The sequence below is a fragment of the Heterocephalus glaber genome, unplaced genomic scaffold (genome assembly GCF_053883595.1).
Source record: "Heterocephalus glaber isolate CG9 unplaced genomic scaffold, H.glaber_assembly_v1.0 deba00001140, whole genome shotgun sequence".
Lineage (NCBI taxonomy): Eukaryota > Metazoa > Chordata > Mammalia > Rodentia > Bathyergidae > Heterocephalus > Heterocephalus glaber.
In genome coordinates, this window is record NW_028258200.1 from 2,721,447 (window position 1) to 2,735,216 (window position 13,770).

The window sequence follows — 13,770 nt, forward strand, 5'->3', positions numbered from 1 at the left end:
TGCGTGGAGCTTGGTACAGTGTGTAACTTGAGCTGCCTCTCCTGTAAAGTGGGTAGCTGGAGTGTGGAGCTCACAGGAGTTTTGGATTAAATGATTCAATCTCTGCCCGTTGATTCTAGCTTATCCTAGGGAGTTAAGCATTTTAGCAGACCCAAGGGTGGGTGGGCTGGGGATGTAGTTCAGTGTGAAGGCCCTGCTTCAATCCCCAGAGCCACACAAAGCCATTTTGAACCAATCTGTAAATGTTAGTGGACGGAGCCAGATGGCAGAGACCCTGAGATGATCACCATTCTTTCTGAATGGATGGGTGGGTGGGTAAGTGGGGGTTGCTCCTGCTTTCTTGCCGTTTCCACCTGGAGAGGTAGGAGGGTTGCTTGGCTGTCATACTTTGTTGGCTGGAGGCCTTGGTCTCCCAGCAGAGGAGTGTGGAGTTTATGTGGTAGAGTTGTGGTCCTGGATCTGGCAGCCTGCCGTGGCCTTGAGGGGGTCTATCTCTTAAGGATGTCCCTGCTCCTAACCTCCAGAGGGGCCCTTGCTCTCTGCCTGGTTCTTTGAGTCCCCACCCTTGGTTCTCTCTTCCGTATTGCATGCTGGTCTTCCTCCAGAGCAGTCTTCCTCCAACGCTGGCTGCTGGAGAGCAGAGTGGACAAATGCCCAGGCCTTTCGAGCACAGGCCTGTTCCCGGATCCCTCCAGAGCCAGGCCAGCTGGAGCTGCTCCCAAGTCATTCTTAGAGCTTTGTGGACTCCACTTTGCCAGTTGGCCCAGGGTCAGATTCCCATGGTCTCCAAGTGGGTGCAGGCATTCTGTTTCTCCAGAGGAAACCAAGGCAGGTTACAGTTCAACTTGAGGTTACTTAGCATCTGCATAGACTTGGGAGTGGTCCTAGCTCGTTCACAGGACTTTCAAAGGAAGAGGCTTGTCCTCAGAGTACATGAGGATCATTTTATGTCAGATGAATTTCCGGTGGAATTATTTGTTAAAAAAAAGAAAATGGAGTATCCTGTTTCAGGTTTTCTCATGATGTTAGAGCCCTCCTCTATCATTTTTTCCTTTCCTTTTCTTTTTTCTTTCTTTCTTGGCAGTACAGTACTTAGGATTGAACCCAGGGCCTTTGTACTGAGCTATATCCACAGCTCCACCCCTCTTTTAAAAAATCCCCCCACCCCCCTTTAAAAAAATTTGAGACAGGGTTTTGCTAAGTTCCTCAGGCTGGGTTTGAACTTGTGATCCTCCAGGCTCTAGGAGGGCTAGGATTACAGGTGTGTGCCCAGCTAGTTCCGTTTTTTAGTTTGAGAAAAAAGCCCAGGCTGGCCTTGAAATTGAGATCCTCATGTCTCAGCTTTTAGAGCCCTGGGACTACAGGTGTGCACCACAACACCCAGCTCGATTTTTTCATTAAAAACAAACAACCCCCCCCCAGCTTAGTGGGATACTCCTATGATCCTGGCACTCTGGGAAGCTGAGGCAGGAGGTTTGTGACCTACCAAGACCATATCTCAAAAGTAAAATAAAATTTAAAAAAAGGGTTGGGGATACAGTAGTGTGAAGGCCCTGGATTCACTTCCCTATTAAAAAAACAAAACAAAACTAAATGCAGTGTCTACATTAATGGAACCACAAAGCTGATAGCAATGTGGCTTCAGGCTTGGGTTTGCAGTTTGAGGCTACTGCTCAACAGGTGCTGAACAAGTTTTACATCTCTCTATCCTGTTTGCAGTTTGGTCTAGTGGGACTTTCACTTCTGGGGTGGTTGTGAGGATTCCTGAAAATGGCTGGTACAAAGGTAAGCACTACCCGGCAGCCATATGAAACATCAGGCAGTGTTTTAGGCTAAATATGTGGCATATTTATATTATTCCCATAACAGTGTTATGCAGGAGTGAACATAAAGAATCTGGAACTGTGTGTGTCCATGTGGATGACTGTCACAAACATAAAATTGAGCAAGAAATAAGTTACACAGTGATACCATTTATATGATTAAGAAGATTGAGTGAAACAGTACCACAGATCATAAGAGTACAGTCTATGCTGTGTGGGGACAGGGAGAGCTGTGTTGGGTGACCAGCCTTGGATTTGGGGTAGTGGTTACCTCTGATGGGAGAAGAGGGGGTGTGGCTGGGGAGAAATGTGCTGGGGCTTCTAGGGTTGCTTTGCATTGTTATATTTCTCAGATTGGGTGATTGGTAGGTACACTAAAGTTGATGTATTTTTTTCTGTCTATCATTTTGTATGCTCAAACGTTTTTTTTAAAGGAAATTGTTAATAAATTTTTAATAAAACTTTAATATGGGTTATTGACCCATTTGAAATTCTTTCATGAAATTCACTGACTTCATAAATATACATGCATAAATATCTTTTCATAATATTTGTCACAGAACAAGACAGAAGACCTGAGTCCAAGAGTTGGCTTCATAAAAGTGATGAAAACATAAGATTTTCCAAAACAAAGGAACAGTTGAGATGGAGGGTTTTGGAGTCAGGGTGTGTTTTTAGAAAGGTGAATTTAAATGCGCAGTAATTCCTGTTGAGCCATAGGAGTAACAATTTTATGGTGTTAAAACTGGAAAATAGGGCCAGGGATTTAGCTCAGTGGTTCAGCTGCCTGCCTCGTAAGTGCAAAGGACCCGAGTTCGATCCCTGGTACCAAAAAAACAAAACAAAACTGGGAAATAGTAGTTAATCGTCCTTTTCACACGAACTAATCCAAGAACTGATTTCCTTAGGCATTAATGCAGCGGGCTAGGGCTGTCCATTTGGAAGATGGGCCCCAACTTCCAAGGAGTCTTGAAGGTTAACGAGGGGTCTGTCCTGCTCAGCCTTCAGCTAGTTTTATGGAACCATGCAGAGACTGTTTCTTCTTACAGAGGACTTTAGAAGAGAAGAAAAATCAGCAATCTGTTTATTGTATTGTCATATGTTTCTCATTTTAAAGAGTCTGCCTTCTCCGGAGAAGCTGTGGTTTTGTTGGGCTTTTCCAAAATGCTTTATTGCTTGAGTCTTCGTGAAAGCTGATACCAGAATTTCTTGGTAAACGCTTCTATTCTTGAACTTGGAAATCAGGCCCAGTGCTATTTTACAGATGAGGGAAAGGAGGCCCAAAGGGGATGTGATTTGCCTGGGATCATGAGCTAGACTGCCTTTATTGGAGGCAGAGGTTCTGGTAGCAGAGTGCCCCATCTGCAGCATCTGATTGTTAGCTGTTCTGATACGTCGGCCTCTGTGATGCTGGATAGTGATTGATTTGGTTTAGATAAGATGTAGTGGCTTTTCCTCCACTGCATGGAATGTCTGACCTTTGCACGCAGAAAATAAGCACCATTTACTGCTTGACTCTTTACCAGGATGTGGAGTGCCTTTTGGTGGGCATTTGGAAGTGGCTGCCAGGTTCTCGCAGAGCTTGGGCTCTGGGTATGTGTGTGTGTGTGTGTGTGTGTGTGTGTGTGTGTGTGTGTATGTGTGTACACATGCAGAGCTGGCCTGGGACAGTTGTGAAATGAGCTGGCACTTAATGGGCAGGAGGGCATGTTCCTGGCCGGGGGTAAAGCTTGAACAACCCTGTGCTTCCAGACCTACGAAGTCTCTGGAACAAAGGTCATCACCAGTCTGGCCACACTTGGGTTCCCCTCCTGCTGTGTAATGTGAACTGAATATTTGTGTCCTCGGAATGCTTAGGTTGCCACCCTAACTCAGAGTGTGATGGTATTTGGAAGTAGAGCCATAGGGAGGCAGTTAGATCATGAGGGTGGAGCCTTAATGAGTGGGATCAGTGCTCTTAAAAGGGGACTGAGAGAGCTGTCCTTTGTCTTCACCTGTGAAGGCACAGCAGAAGGACCTTCCTGTACAGCCCAGGAAGAGGCCTCTCTGGGGCCTGAACTGGCCATCTTTCGGCCTTCAGATGTCCTAGCCTTCAGAATTGTGAAGAAGAGATTTCTTCTTTGTAAACCACCTGTTCTGTGGTATTTCTGTCATTTGTTGAGTGAAGAGCTAGTAAGCCTTGGTTTTGGTGTGAGCCCTGGCCCTGTTGAAGTGACCAGCTGAACTCCCAAATGTATTTGGATGGTAAGTGACCTTCTTGCCTCATGTCATGGGGGTGGCCACCATCAGTAACAGCCCACTGAGTATAATAGACATCAGGAATCTGAAAGAGGGCTGTGATTGCTCCTTTCTCCAAGCAGCAAGATTATGGTCCTGTATTTTCAGGAATCTTGTATTTCATGTCCACAATTTGGACTCTGGGAACACTGTGTTGTAGGGGCATTTTTTTTTTTTTTTTTTAATGGAAAGGGCCATATAACATGTGCCTGAGATTTGTAGGCTGTTCCAGTATTCCCTGTTGTGATACAAAAACGACTGTTTAATGGATGTAGCTGTGTTCCAGTTTTTCCTTATGGATTTTAAAATTTGAATTTCATATAATTCATGTAAATTTATGTCACAAAGACTCTTTTTTGACCATTTAAAAATGTTAGGATCATTCTTCAAATGTAGATGATACAGAAATAAGCAGTGGGCAAGATCAAAGCTTCAAGTTCAGGGCAGGGACCTGTGTTTTAGGAAGGTCTCAGGAACTGCTTGTTAATTAATTACCTCACTGGGCATAGAGACTGAATTAGGCAATACACTTTGTGTCCTTGTGAGCTTTCAGTATAGTGAGGATGAAGTGGGGGAACCATTTATAAAAACTGAGGATAGGCTTGCAGGGCTTGTGTAGTGGGGGGTCTGGATCTAATTTGGGGTTTGGGAAGACTAGGAAAGGCTTCCCTGAGAATGTGACATTTGAGCTGAGGCAGAAACTATGAGTTGTAGTTACCTGGGGGGGTGGAGAGGGAGAGGTGGGGCATTGAGGGAAGGGAAGTGCTAACCCTAAGCAGTGGCCTGGGGAGAAGGACTGGTTGCACGTAGGACTCTGCCACTATCAGGTCACAACTAGGGTGTGTAGCCATTGGGAAGGGCAGGCCTGGCCTCTTTGCACAGGTTTTGGGAACATGGCAGGATTTTTTGATCTTTGTTGTAGGCCTCAGTGAAGAATGTTAAGCAGGGATTGATAAATACTTTTTTTCCCTCCCAAACTGATTGGTCGACTATAACAAAATAGACCAGATGGCTTCTTAAGGACAAAGATGCACTGCTTACAGGTCTAGAGGTGGGGTGGGGTGGGGGGGTTCAAGGTCAAGGTGCCAGCAGATTCCTGTCTGCTGAGGGCTCACTGTACTTTAGAGATGGTACCTTTGAGCTGTGTGTCCCCACTTGGCAGGAAGGCCAGGCAAGATCCCTCTGACCTGTTTTGTAAGAATATTTCATCTGCTAACTTATTCACACCCCAAAAGGCCCCAACTTACTTCCCTCCCTCCTTCTCTCCCTTCTTTCTCCCTTCCTTTCTTCCTCTCTCCCTTCTGACCTACCCTCCCTCCCTCCTTTTATTCTGTGCTAGGGATTGAACCCAGGGCCTCATGGGTGCTAAACACATATTCTACCACTGAGCTACGGCCCTACCTTTCTCTTAATACCATCACATTGGGGGTTTAACATGAATTTTGAGGGGACACTGTTGGGAGCAATGCTACATAATTCTAGGGAAAAATCATTTGGTTAGCCTAGTTCTCTTGCCTACAGCCAAGCTACAGAATAACTCCAGTTTGTCCTTCGGTCACAACTGAGACTTCAGTGATCCAGTAATGCTGTGATTCTCCAGGACAAGAAACATCCTGGGAGAACAAACATCTGCTCAGTTCCTCATTGTTCTTGGCCTGATTAACATCTTGTTTGCCGGAGATGTACTAACCTCTCTGCAACTGCAAGCCTTCCGTTACACCTTGTTTATCCCAATGTGAACTATTGAACGCTCTGCAAGTCACTTGTTACATTTGTTTCTCCCGATGTACTGAATAAAAGGTGTGGTAAGCTGGGCGCCTTTGTCTTTGCTGCCCAGAGCAGCACTGATGAGACCCAAACCTCAGCTTCTTCTCAGTCTCATTTTTCTACCTTTCCTGTAATTCACCGTGTGCCGCCGTGGCTCGCAGGAGACCAGAACTCACTGCAGAAGTTCTGGTAACGTCCCCTTCCCCTGTCCCCTACAGGACACAAACATTCAGACCATGGCATTGATGGTTTGATCATGTCCAGGTTTTTATTTTTTTGTGGTGCTGGGGATTGAACCCAGGGCATCACGTGTGCTAGTTAAGTGCTGTATCATTGAGCTATATATATTCCCAGCCCTTTTTTCATTTTACTTTGAGACAGGTTCTCACTAAGTTGCCCAAACTGGCTTTGTGATCCTGCCCCTGCCTCCTGGGTAGCTGGGATTACAGCTTTATGCCACTGTGTCTGGCTGTGTCCAGTGTTCTTATTTAACTGTTGGAGGATTTCTTGTCTGTGTATTAAAGGTTCAAGTGTCTGTGTGTTATGCTGTGGCAAGCAGGTTTGAAAGTAGACAAATGCAAAGCTAGGGTATCTCCAGCAGTTGCTTCCAAAGCTGTTTGTTTCTGAGTGGGTTGTGGTGAGGTCTATGGGGGTGGCCTTGGGTGCTGTGTGGCTGTGGGACCTACCTGCCCGGTTGGGTTTCCTTCCCTGCAGCCTTCCTGACAGCCAACCACACTGACCTCTCAGGTTCTGGGTTCCACTTGCTGTGCCTAGATATACATCGCTTATTTCCTTCCCTTTGGAGGTGACCATCTCTTAAGAAATAGAGGGTCAATAGATTGAGCCCCCACCCCAGGAATTGAACTCAGGACCTTGTGCTTACAAGGCAGGATTGAGGCTTTTTTTGAGACAGCATCTCACTGAGTATTCCAGGTTGGCTTTGAACTCACTGTGTAGCCCAGGCTGGCCTTGAACTCGAAGCAATCCTCCTGCCTCAGCCTCCTGAGTGTTGGGATTACAGGCATGTACCACCATGTCTGGCTATGCGGGCTTCCCCATTACTGCTGGGTTTCAGCCTTCCCATCTCTAGCAAAACAGACTATAGACAATCACCTCCCCTGCCTCCCACCATAGGAAGAGAAGGATCCTGCTGTTTAGAAATAACTCAGGTTGGGGGAAGTGAAGGAGTTTTGATAGGGAATTTTCAGTTCTGGTGGGGAGAGATTTGTACAGGGTCTTAAAGACATTTGAATGGGTGTTTCCCTGAGTCCTCAGGCTAATCCTCAACTGGGGTTTCTTGCTTTCACAGAGTGGAGTATGGAAAGTGAATTGGAGAGTGAGTGTTTCATAAATCTTTTCCTACGGTGCTCAGTTCAGTAAACACCTGGGCACTTCTGAGGGGCAAGAAGCTGTGTGCATCCTGGAGGGACTGTGGTTTTCATGACTGCCTGATAAGCAGTGGCCCATGAGACAGCACGGAGAAGCCCTGATCTGACTGGAGACTTGAGATGGTTTGCTCTCTGTGGTGGTCAGGTGTTTCACACCTCTGAGCATGCCGCTGTGCCCTCCCACAGTGCACGTTTTTCTCTGTGTATTCACCGCTGTACCTCTGATGCTTAGAGGGAAGCCAGGCACCTGTTAGATGCTCAGGGTATGTTTATTGGAGAAAGGAATGAATGCTTCGAGCCCTCCGGTCCCCCTGAGAGTGGGTGTGGTGTGCATGTGGTCGTTTCACACCCAAGGGGAGGTTTGCAGTATCTGTGTACTAGTGTTTTCAACATTGTGCAACTTGCTACAGATAGAGTAGTAAAAAGTTTCCACTGATTTAAGAAACTGTAGTGTTAAAGCTTAACACATAACTTAGCATCTTATATAATTGAAGAATTGCAAGAGGTTTGAGAAAGAATCTTTGGAGAGAGACCGTATTTGTCTTTAGTATTCACCGTTGGGAGATAAATATCAAGTGTCTGAAGTTTTTGGTTCTAGGAGAAGTCTGGCATCTCTCCAGAGTAAATAGGGGGAGGGGCACCCTTTATACAAAATGCTAATCTGTATAAGGCGTGGAGCCAGAAGTCTGTGCCTCAGCTAATAGTTTCCGAGAGCATTGTGCAGTTGGAGAGATCTGTGTTACAGCACTGGTTTTGTCAACAGATGCTCCCTGGAGAAGATGGGGCAGGAGTAGGTAGGTTTTGGGGAACTGTGGAGCTGCACAAAGATTCAGTTCCTCTTAAGACTCTGAAATGACCAGTGTCTTTGGATGAGTGTGTACACTTGCCACTTGGTTAACTCTGCAGAGATTGTGTGCAGAAGGAGAGTCTGATGGGAAAGAGCAGTTGGGATTAGCATTTCCCCCACCCTACCGCACCCCCATCCTTTCCTGGGCTGTTCTACTGGGGAGAGCTGGACTCCCTGAGCAGACTGGCCCTCAGGCACAACTGTCCGTGCCTGAGTGTTGGATGGCCAGACCATGCTATCAGGGATGTTGATCTTGGATTACAGGAATTATTTCTAGGCAGCAAGCCCAGTTTTCATTTCCCTTTCCAGCTTTCTTGATGTTTAAGGGAAACTGCTTGCAGAGAATGAGGATTTCTATACGCTTTTTTTTTTTTTTTTTAGATGAGGTGTTGCCACGTTGCCCAATCTGGCCTAGAACTAGCATCCTCCCACCTTTTGTCCCCATGTAGTGGTGCTGAGGCACATACCCCCACTAGCAGCTCTGTATTCTATGGCTTCCTAGATTTTTTTTCTTTTTGGTACCGGGGATTGAACTCGGGTCCTTGCGCTTGCGCAGCAGGCAGCAAAACCACTGAGCTAAATCCCTGGCCCATAGATTATTAATGTATTATTTAGACAGGATTTCACTATGTACTCCAGGCTGGCCTTGTGATCCTGCTGCCTCAGCCTCCTAGTGCTGGGATTGCAGGTGTGTAGCACCATAACCAGTGGCCTGGCTTTCTCAGTGGGATGCAGCCAGCCATTCAGCCCCTGCTCCTTGTAGAGGAAGGGCATCTGGCAGGTTGCCTCTGGCCTCTGAGAGTTAGTCCCAGCCCTGCTCTGGGTGCACTGACATCCTGTCATTGAGGTTCTGTGAGCAGGAGACGTCATTGGCGTTTTTGTTCAGATTGTGATCCTAATGTCAGAGTCGGGGGTTCAGCCTGCCTTGTGCTGCATGATACAGTGAGGAGCCTGAGTCCAGTTTGAGGGGACACTCAAATAGTATGTTGAAGGACTTTGTGTTCGGCATAGGTTGAAATTTAGTCAGAGGCCTTGGCTGACCTGAGTTATGGAAAGGAACTCTTTCTCCGTGTTTTTAAGGGTGGTACCTGACCCTGCCCTGCCGGGTAATGAATTGAGCCAGAGGCTTATAGTGGGGGAGAGGGCAGTGATGTTCCCTGGGAAACCCCTTTCAGCCGCCTCTCTGGGAGTGAGGTATTCAGCAGAGGAAGAGGCCCTTGGCCCTCTATTCTCAGGAGGAAGCTAGTTTTTCTTGTTTTTTTTGAGACAGGGTTTCATTATTTGGTTCAAGCTGGTCTTGACTCACTATGTAGCTCAAGATGGCCCTAGAATTTGTAGTCATCCTCTTGCCTCAGCCTCCCAAATGCTGGCATTACAGGCAGGCACCATTGCACCCAGTAGAAACCAATTTTTTAAGCTTTCCAATTTACCCAGCTTCCTAGTGTATGCTGTCCCAGAGGTGGCAAGCTGATGAGATCCTTTTATTTCTGTCCCGTGAAGGGAAACATCTCCCTCAGAACTGTGGTTCTCAGACTTGGGTGTGGGGAAGAAGCCTCCTGGGTGCTGTTCATGTGGAGACTTTGAGTTCCTGCCCTAGAGGTTCTGTTCTGACAGTTGGGCCAAGGTGGGCCTTGGGATTTCTCCCAGCATCAGCTCTTTGCTGCAGATCTCCATGGCCTCTCCCTGGGTTACAAGTAATTGCTCTTTCCGCCCCAGCCTAATGGTAGCTTTCTGAATGGGCTAGAAATAACTGAATTGCCCGGGCTGAGAGCAGTGAAGTGTGAGCCTTTTTCCCCCAGCCAGTACTCTGTGGTTTGCAGCTGTAAATCTTCTTTGCATTCTGGGTTTCTATGCTCTAGAGTGAAAGTTTTGAGTCCAACTCCCAGTTGTCCTTGAGGTTCCCTTCTCCCATGCTAGGGCTCCTCCATGGGTGTTGTCTGTAGGGAAACAGTTTTGCCTGGTATCTTTGGGCATTTCTGCAGTGCATTCTAATGAGTGCTAGAGCCACATAGCTGGTAAGTACTTTCTCCCAGAGAGGTGTGGTGCCTGACTGACTCCCTGCCCCAAATCCTCTGATGGGTGGGGCTGAACCTGTGCCCCACCCCTAGAGCATCACGTGGTCCTGCACCCCTGCCTTGAATGAAGATAATGCCGTCCTGGAGGCCATGGCTGTGGCTGTGAGAGTTTTATTCATTTTGAGCTCTAAACCCTGGCCTCTGCTGTTGTGAAAGGAAGAGTGATAAGGACTCAGAAGAATGTAGCCTTGTGATCAGTGGAGGCCTTGTGCTCTTGAAACTAAGCTTTTGGACAGGTTTCTACATTTCCTGTTGGAAGGTCAGACCTGGAGAATGACCTTGTCCTTGCTCCAGGCCCATAACAATCCAGGCCAGCCTGGGTAGGTGACTGGGCTGGGAGAAGTTCTGGGTCCTCAGGTTCCTCACAAGCTACTTGTCCTCCTCACCCACTCCCCATTAGCCCATGCTGGCTCACCTTGGTTCTCCATGTGGGCTCCCTGTGGCCACCACCTGTGTGGAGCTTTCTTACCTCCATAAAGTGGTCGGTATTTAAGAAAGGTTTCCGGTCAAGATGGGCCCAAGAAGTTCCTCTTCTCCCCAAATGCTAGCTTTAATGTCAGAGAGGCAGTGCTCCCCACTGGCCCCTCAGCGCAGGTCCCTTTGTGGCTCTTCCATGGGACCAGCTGCCACCCCTGAGTGTGCAGTGTGCTGACCTTGGGCCTGGTGTTTGCTCAGCCTTTGAGAAGGAGTCAGATTAGAATTCAGGTGGTTATCTTAGTGAGATACATGAAATGCTGATTTAAGATAGTAATCTAAACAGACCCAGAATGAGAATTCATTGTGTCACTGGGGGAGTAGAGGTTTGTTCAGTTGTGTCCTATCTCCAAGAAGCAGGAGGCCCAATATGGCCTTTGGTCTCCATCTCTAGGCCAAAACAGACCTAAGAATCTTCCAAGGGAAAAAGACATTATTTCCCAGTGACACAGAACCAGATCCTTTAAGAGTATTCTCAGGTTCATGATTTCAAAACTTTGAAACCTAAAATTATTTATCGAATTTTGGATTTAGTCTCTTTTCCATCTGAATTTCGTTTTGCATTGTCAGGCTGTCTGCAGTGTCCTTGTGCTTTTTGTTGCTTATGGATGAAGAGTCTTAGACATTGTCAGGTAAAAGGCCGAAAACCAAGACCAGACCAGGCCACAACAAGCCTTTATTAGGGGAACAGATCTGCTGGGCTGTCTCTGAACAAAGGAGAGACAAAAGCAATATGGCCGGGGCAGGGAGAGTTTTTTATAGAGACTGGGGTCGGCTTTGTAGGGGCTGAGGCGGGGTTGAGTGAGGTAGTGACTAGGGAATGGAGGAGCCTGTGACGTCACTAGGTGGTAGGAGGTGAGTATTAGGTTATTCTCTAGGCGGGAACAGGGGCATGCTGGGAAGAAGGGTTTATTCTTTGGTGGAGCAACCATCTTGGCATGACGTCACACAGGGGAGGGGGCAAGGCACGATTGGAAGAGGGCTGCTACTATACATAATAGCTGCTGAGGTAGTGGGAGACCTATCAGACATGTTTTAGATATCCAGATATCCTTCCCTGACTTTAAGAAAAAAGTTCCTTTATCATGAGCAGCTGGGCCAGGGATTTAGTTTAGTGGTTCCGCCGCCTGCCTCACAAATGCAAGGACCCGAGTTCCAGCCCTGTTACCAAAAAAAAAAAAAAAAAAAAAAAAAAGACGATGATGAGCAGCCAGTGTGCCCTCTTAAAAGCTATGGGTGAGTAAGACTGCCTCATGGTCCACAGTGTGTCCTGTGAGGGGTGTGGCTATGGCTCACTCATGTACATGGTCTGCTGTCAGCTCCATTGTGACCACAGGCTATGTTTAGAACCATGATGGACCTGAGCTGGTATCTATTCTGAACGATGAGGGTTACCATCACCTAGGACATGTTGGAGGACTGTGTGAGTGCTTCCATGAGAGATCCTGGATAGCTTCACCAGTGGGTCTGAGCTGGGTCTTGGAGGGGGCCACAGTGGGAGCAGAGCTGGCTCTGTGCACCTTTATGTGGGAGGAAGGTCGTGGTCCTGTGGAGTGTGGGGCAGAGTGGGGCTCATTACTACACCAGATGCTTGGCATTGAAAGCATTGGGGGTTTGGAGCATGGAATGCTTGTGACTTCATTGACTCAGTGCTTAAGAAAGTTTGGAGTGGGAGGCTGATGACAGCAAGTCCATTAGGAGGCTGTTGCAGTGGTCCAGAGTAGAAGAGACAGGATGATTGTCAGAGCTAGGGCACCTGGAGGACTGTCACCATCCTTCTTGGATTTGTTTATGTGTGGCCTTGTTATTTCTCACTACAGTTTATTTTTAAAAAAAGTCTTTGAGAGCCAGTTGTGGTGGGGCAGGCCTGTAACCCAGCTACCCAGGAAGCTGAGGCAGGAGGGTTGAAAATTGAAGGCCAATCTGGGCAACTTAGCGAGACCCTGTCTCAAAAAATAAAAAAGGGCTGGGGATGCAGCTTAGTGCTACCACTGGGTAGCACTCAGGTAGTTCCCCTGGGTTTAACCTTCAGTCACACACACGCCTATACTCACACCCACTCATACCCCACGTCCCAAGAGCAGAAATGTGGCTAGGAGCATTAGTTGGAAGCACCTGTGATTGGTGGCCGTACTCTCTCAGCCTCAGTGACACCACGCTGCCTTCTGGAGTGACAGCGGACAGACTCTGGGTGGGAGTTGTCTTTGCCCTGGAAGCCAACATACATAGGGTTTAAGTTGAACTTCGCTGTTGCTTGAGGTCATCAGCATTTTAGTATTTGAGAAAAACCAGAGAGGAACTTGTGGTTCCAGCTGAAATGCTGAGAAGGGCTTTTTTCCCGTGGACACTGTCCTCCTCCTTTGCAGCAAGCAGTACAGCCCCAGGTTTGAGTTTTGCAGCAGGCCGTGAGATCTTGAGCAAGCTCAGGAAGCTGGAGAGTTGATTCTTCCTGAGTACTTGCTATGTGCCCAGCCCCTTCTGAGCTTCACACTGGTAACCCACTTCATCCTGTCACAGCATCACAGAGATTCCTGACAAGGTGTCTGAGTTCCAGATAGGCTATGGAACCCACTTCGCACAGGTTGCAGGTGCAGGGTTGGGAATGAATCAGGCAGCAAGGTGCCAGGTCTGTGGCCAAGGAGATGGCACTGTTTATGACAGTTAAATGACAGCATGTGTGAAGCAAAAGTGTCTTATGATATTACTAATATACAGATGGAGTGTGTATATTAGATTGAAGAGTCTGTCATTTTATTTCAATTTTATGAAGAAAATTGGTGTATATGTCTATAGGTGGAAAGTATTTGGTAATACACCAGTTTCGATAGAAGTTATTTCTGGTGATGGTGTTATGTTCATTTTGTTTTTGTCTTTGTTTTTCAGATTCTTCATAGCAAAAGTAGCTAGTTATTATTATTTGAAATAAAGTCTGAAATGTATTTTTATAAAAATGAAGATGAACAGGTGCTCACCAGGCTTAGAGAAGCCCTGTGAGACTGTGGGAGGTGAAGCTCCTACCCGTGTGTATATACCTGGACTTTGTCTGCATCTGTCACTTTAATTTTATTGATGGTGTTTGAGACCCACAGGCATTTTCTCTACATGCTGTCTTTTCGGGT

General features: G+C 47.1%; 1 protein-coding gene across 5 annotated transcripts in view; it reads left to right on the forward strand.

Moving 5' to 3' along the window:
* Positions 1–13,770, forward strand: part of Tbc1d2b (TBC1 domain family member 2B) — a 62,323-nt gene that overhangs the window by 1,630 nt on the left and 46,923 nt on the right. The window contains exon 1 of one of the 5 annotated variants that reach the window (XM_087210291.1): positions 2,903–4,067. The exons of the other annotated variants lie outside the window; for them this stretch is intronic. Coding sequence (XP_087066417.1) covers positions 4,065–4,067 — 3 coding nt within the window. The 5' untranslated portion in view covers positions 2,903–4,064. Of the gene's footprint in view, positions 1–2,902; positions 4,068–13,770 lie in introns of those variants that run through there. 5 annotated transcript variants of the gene reach the window in all.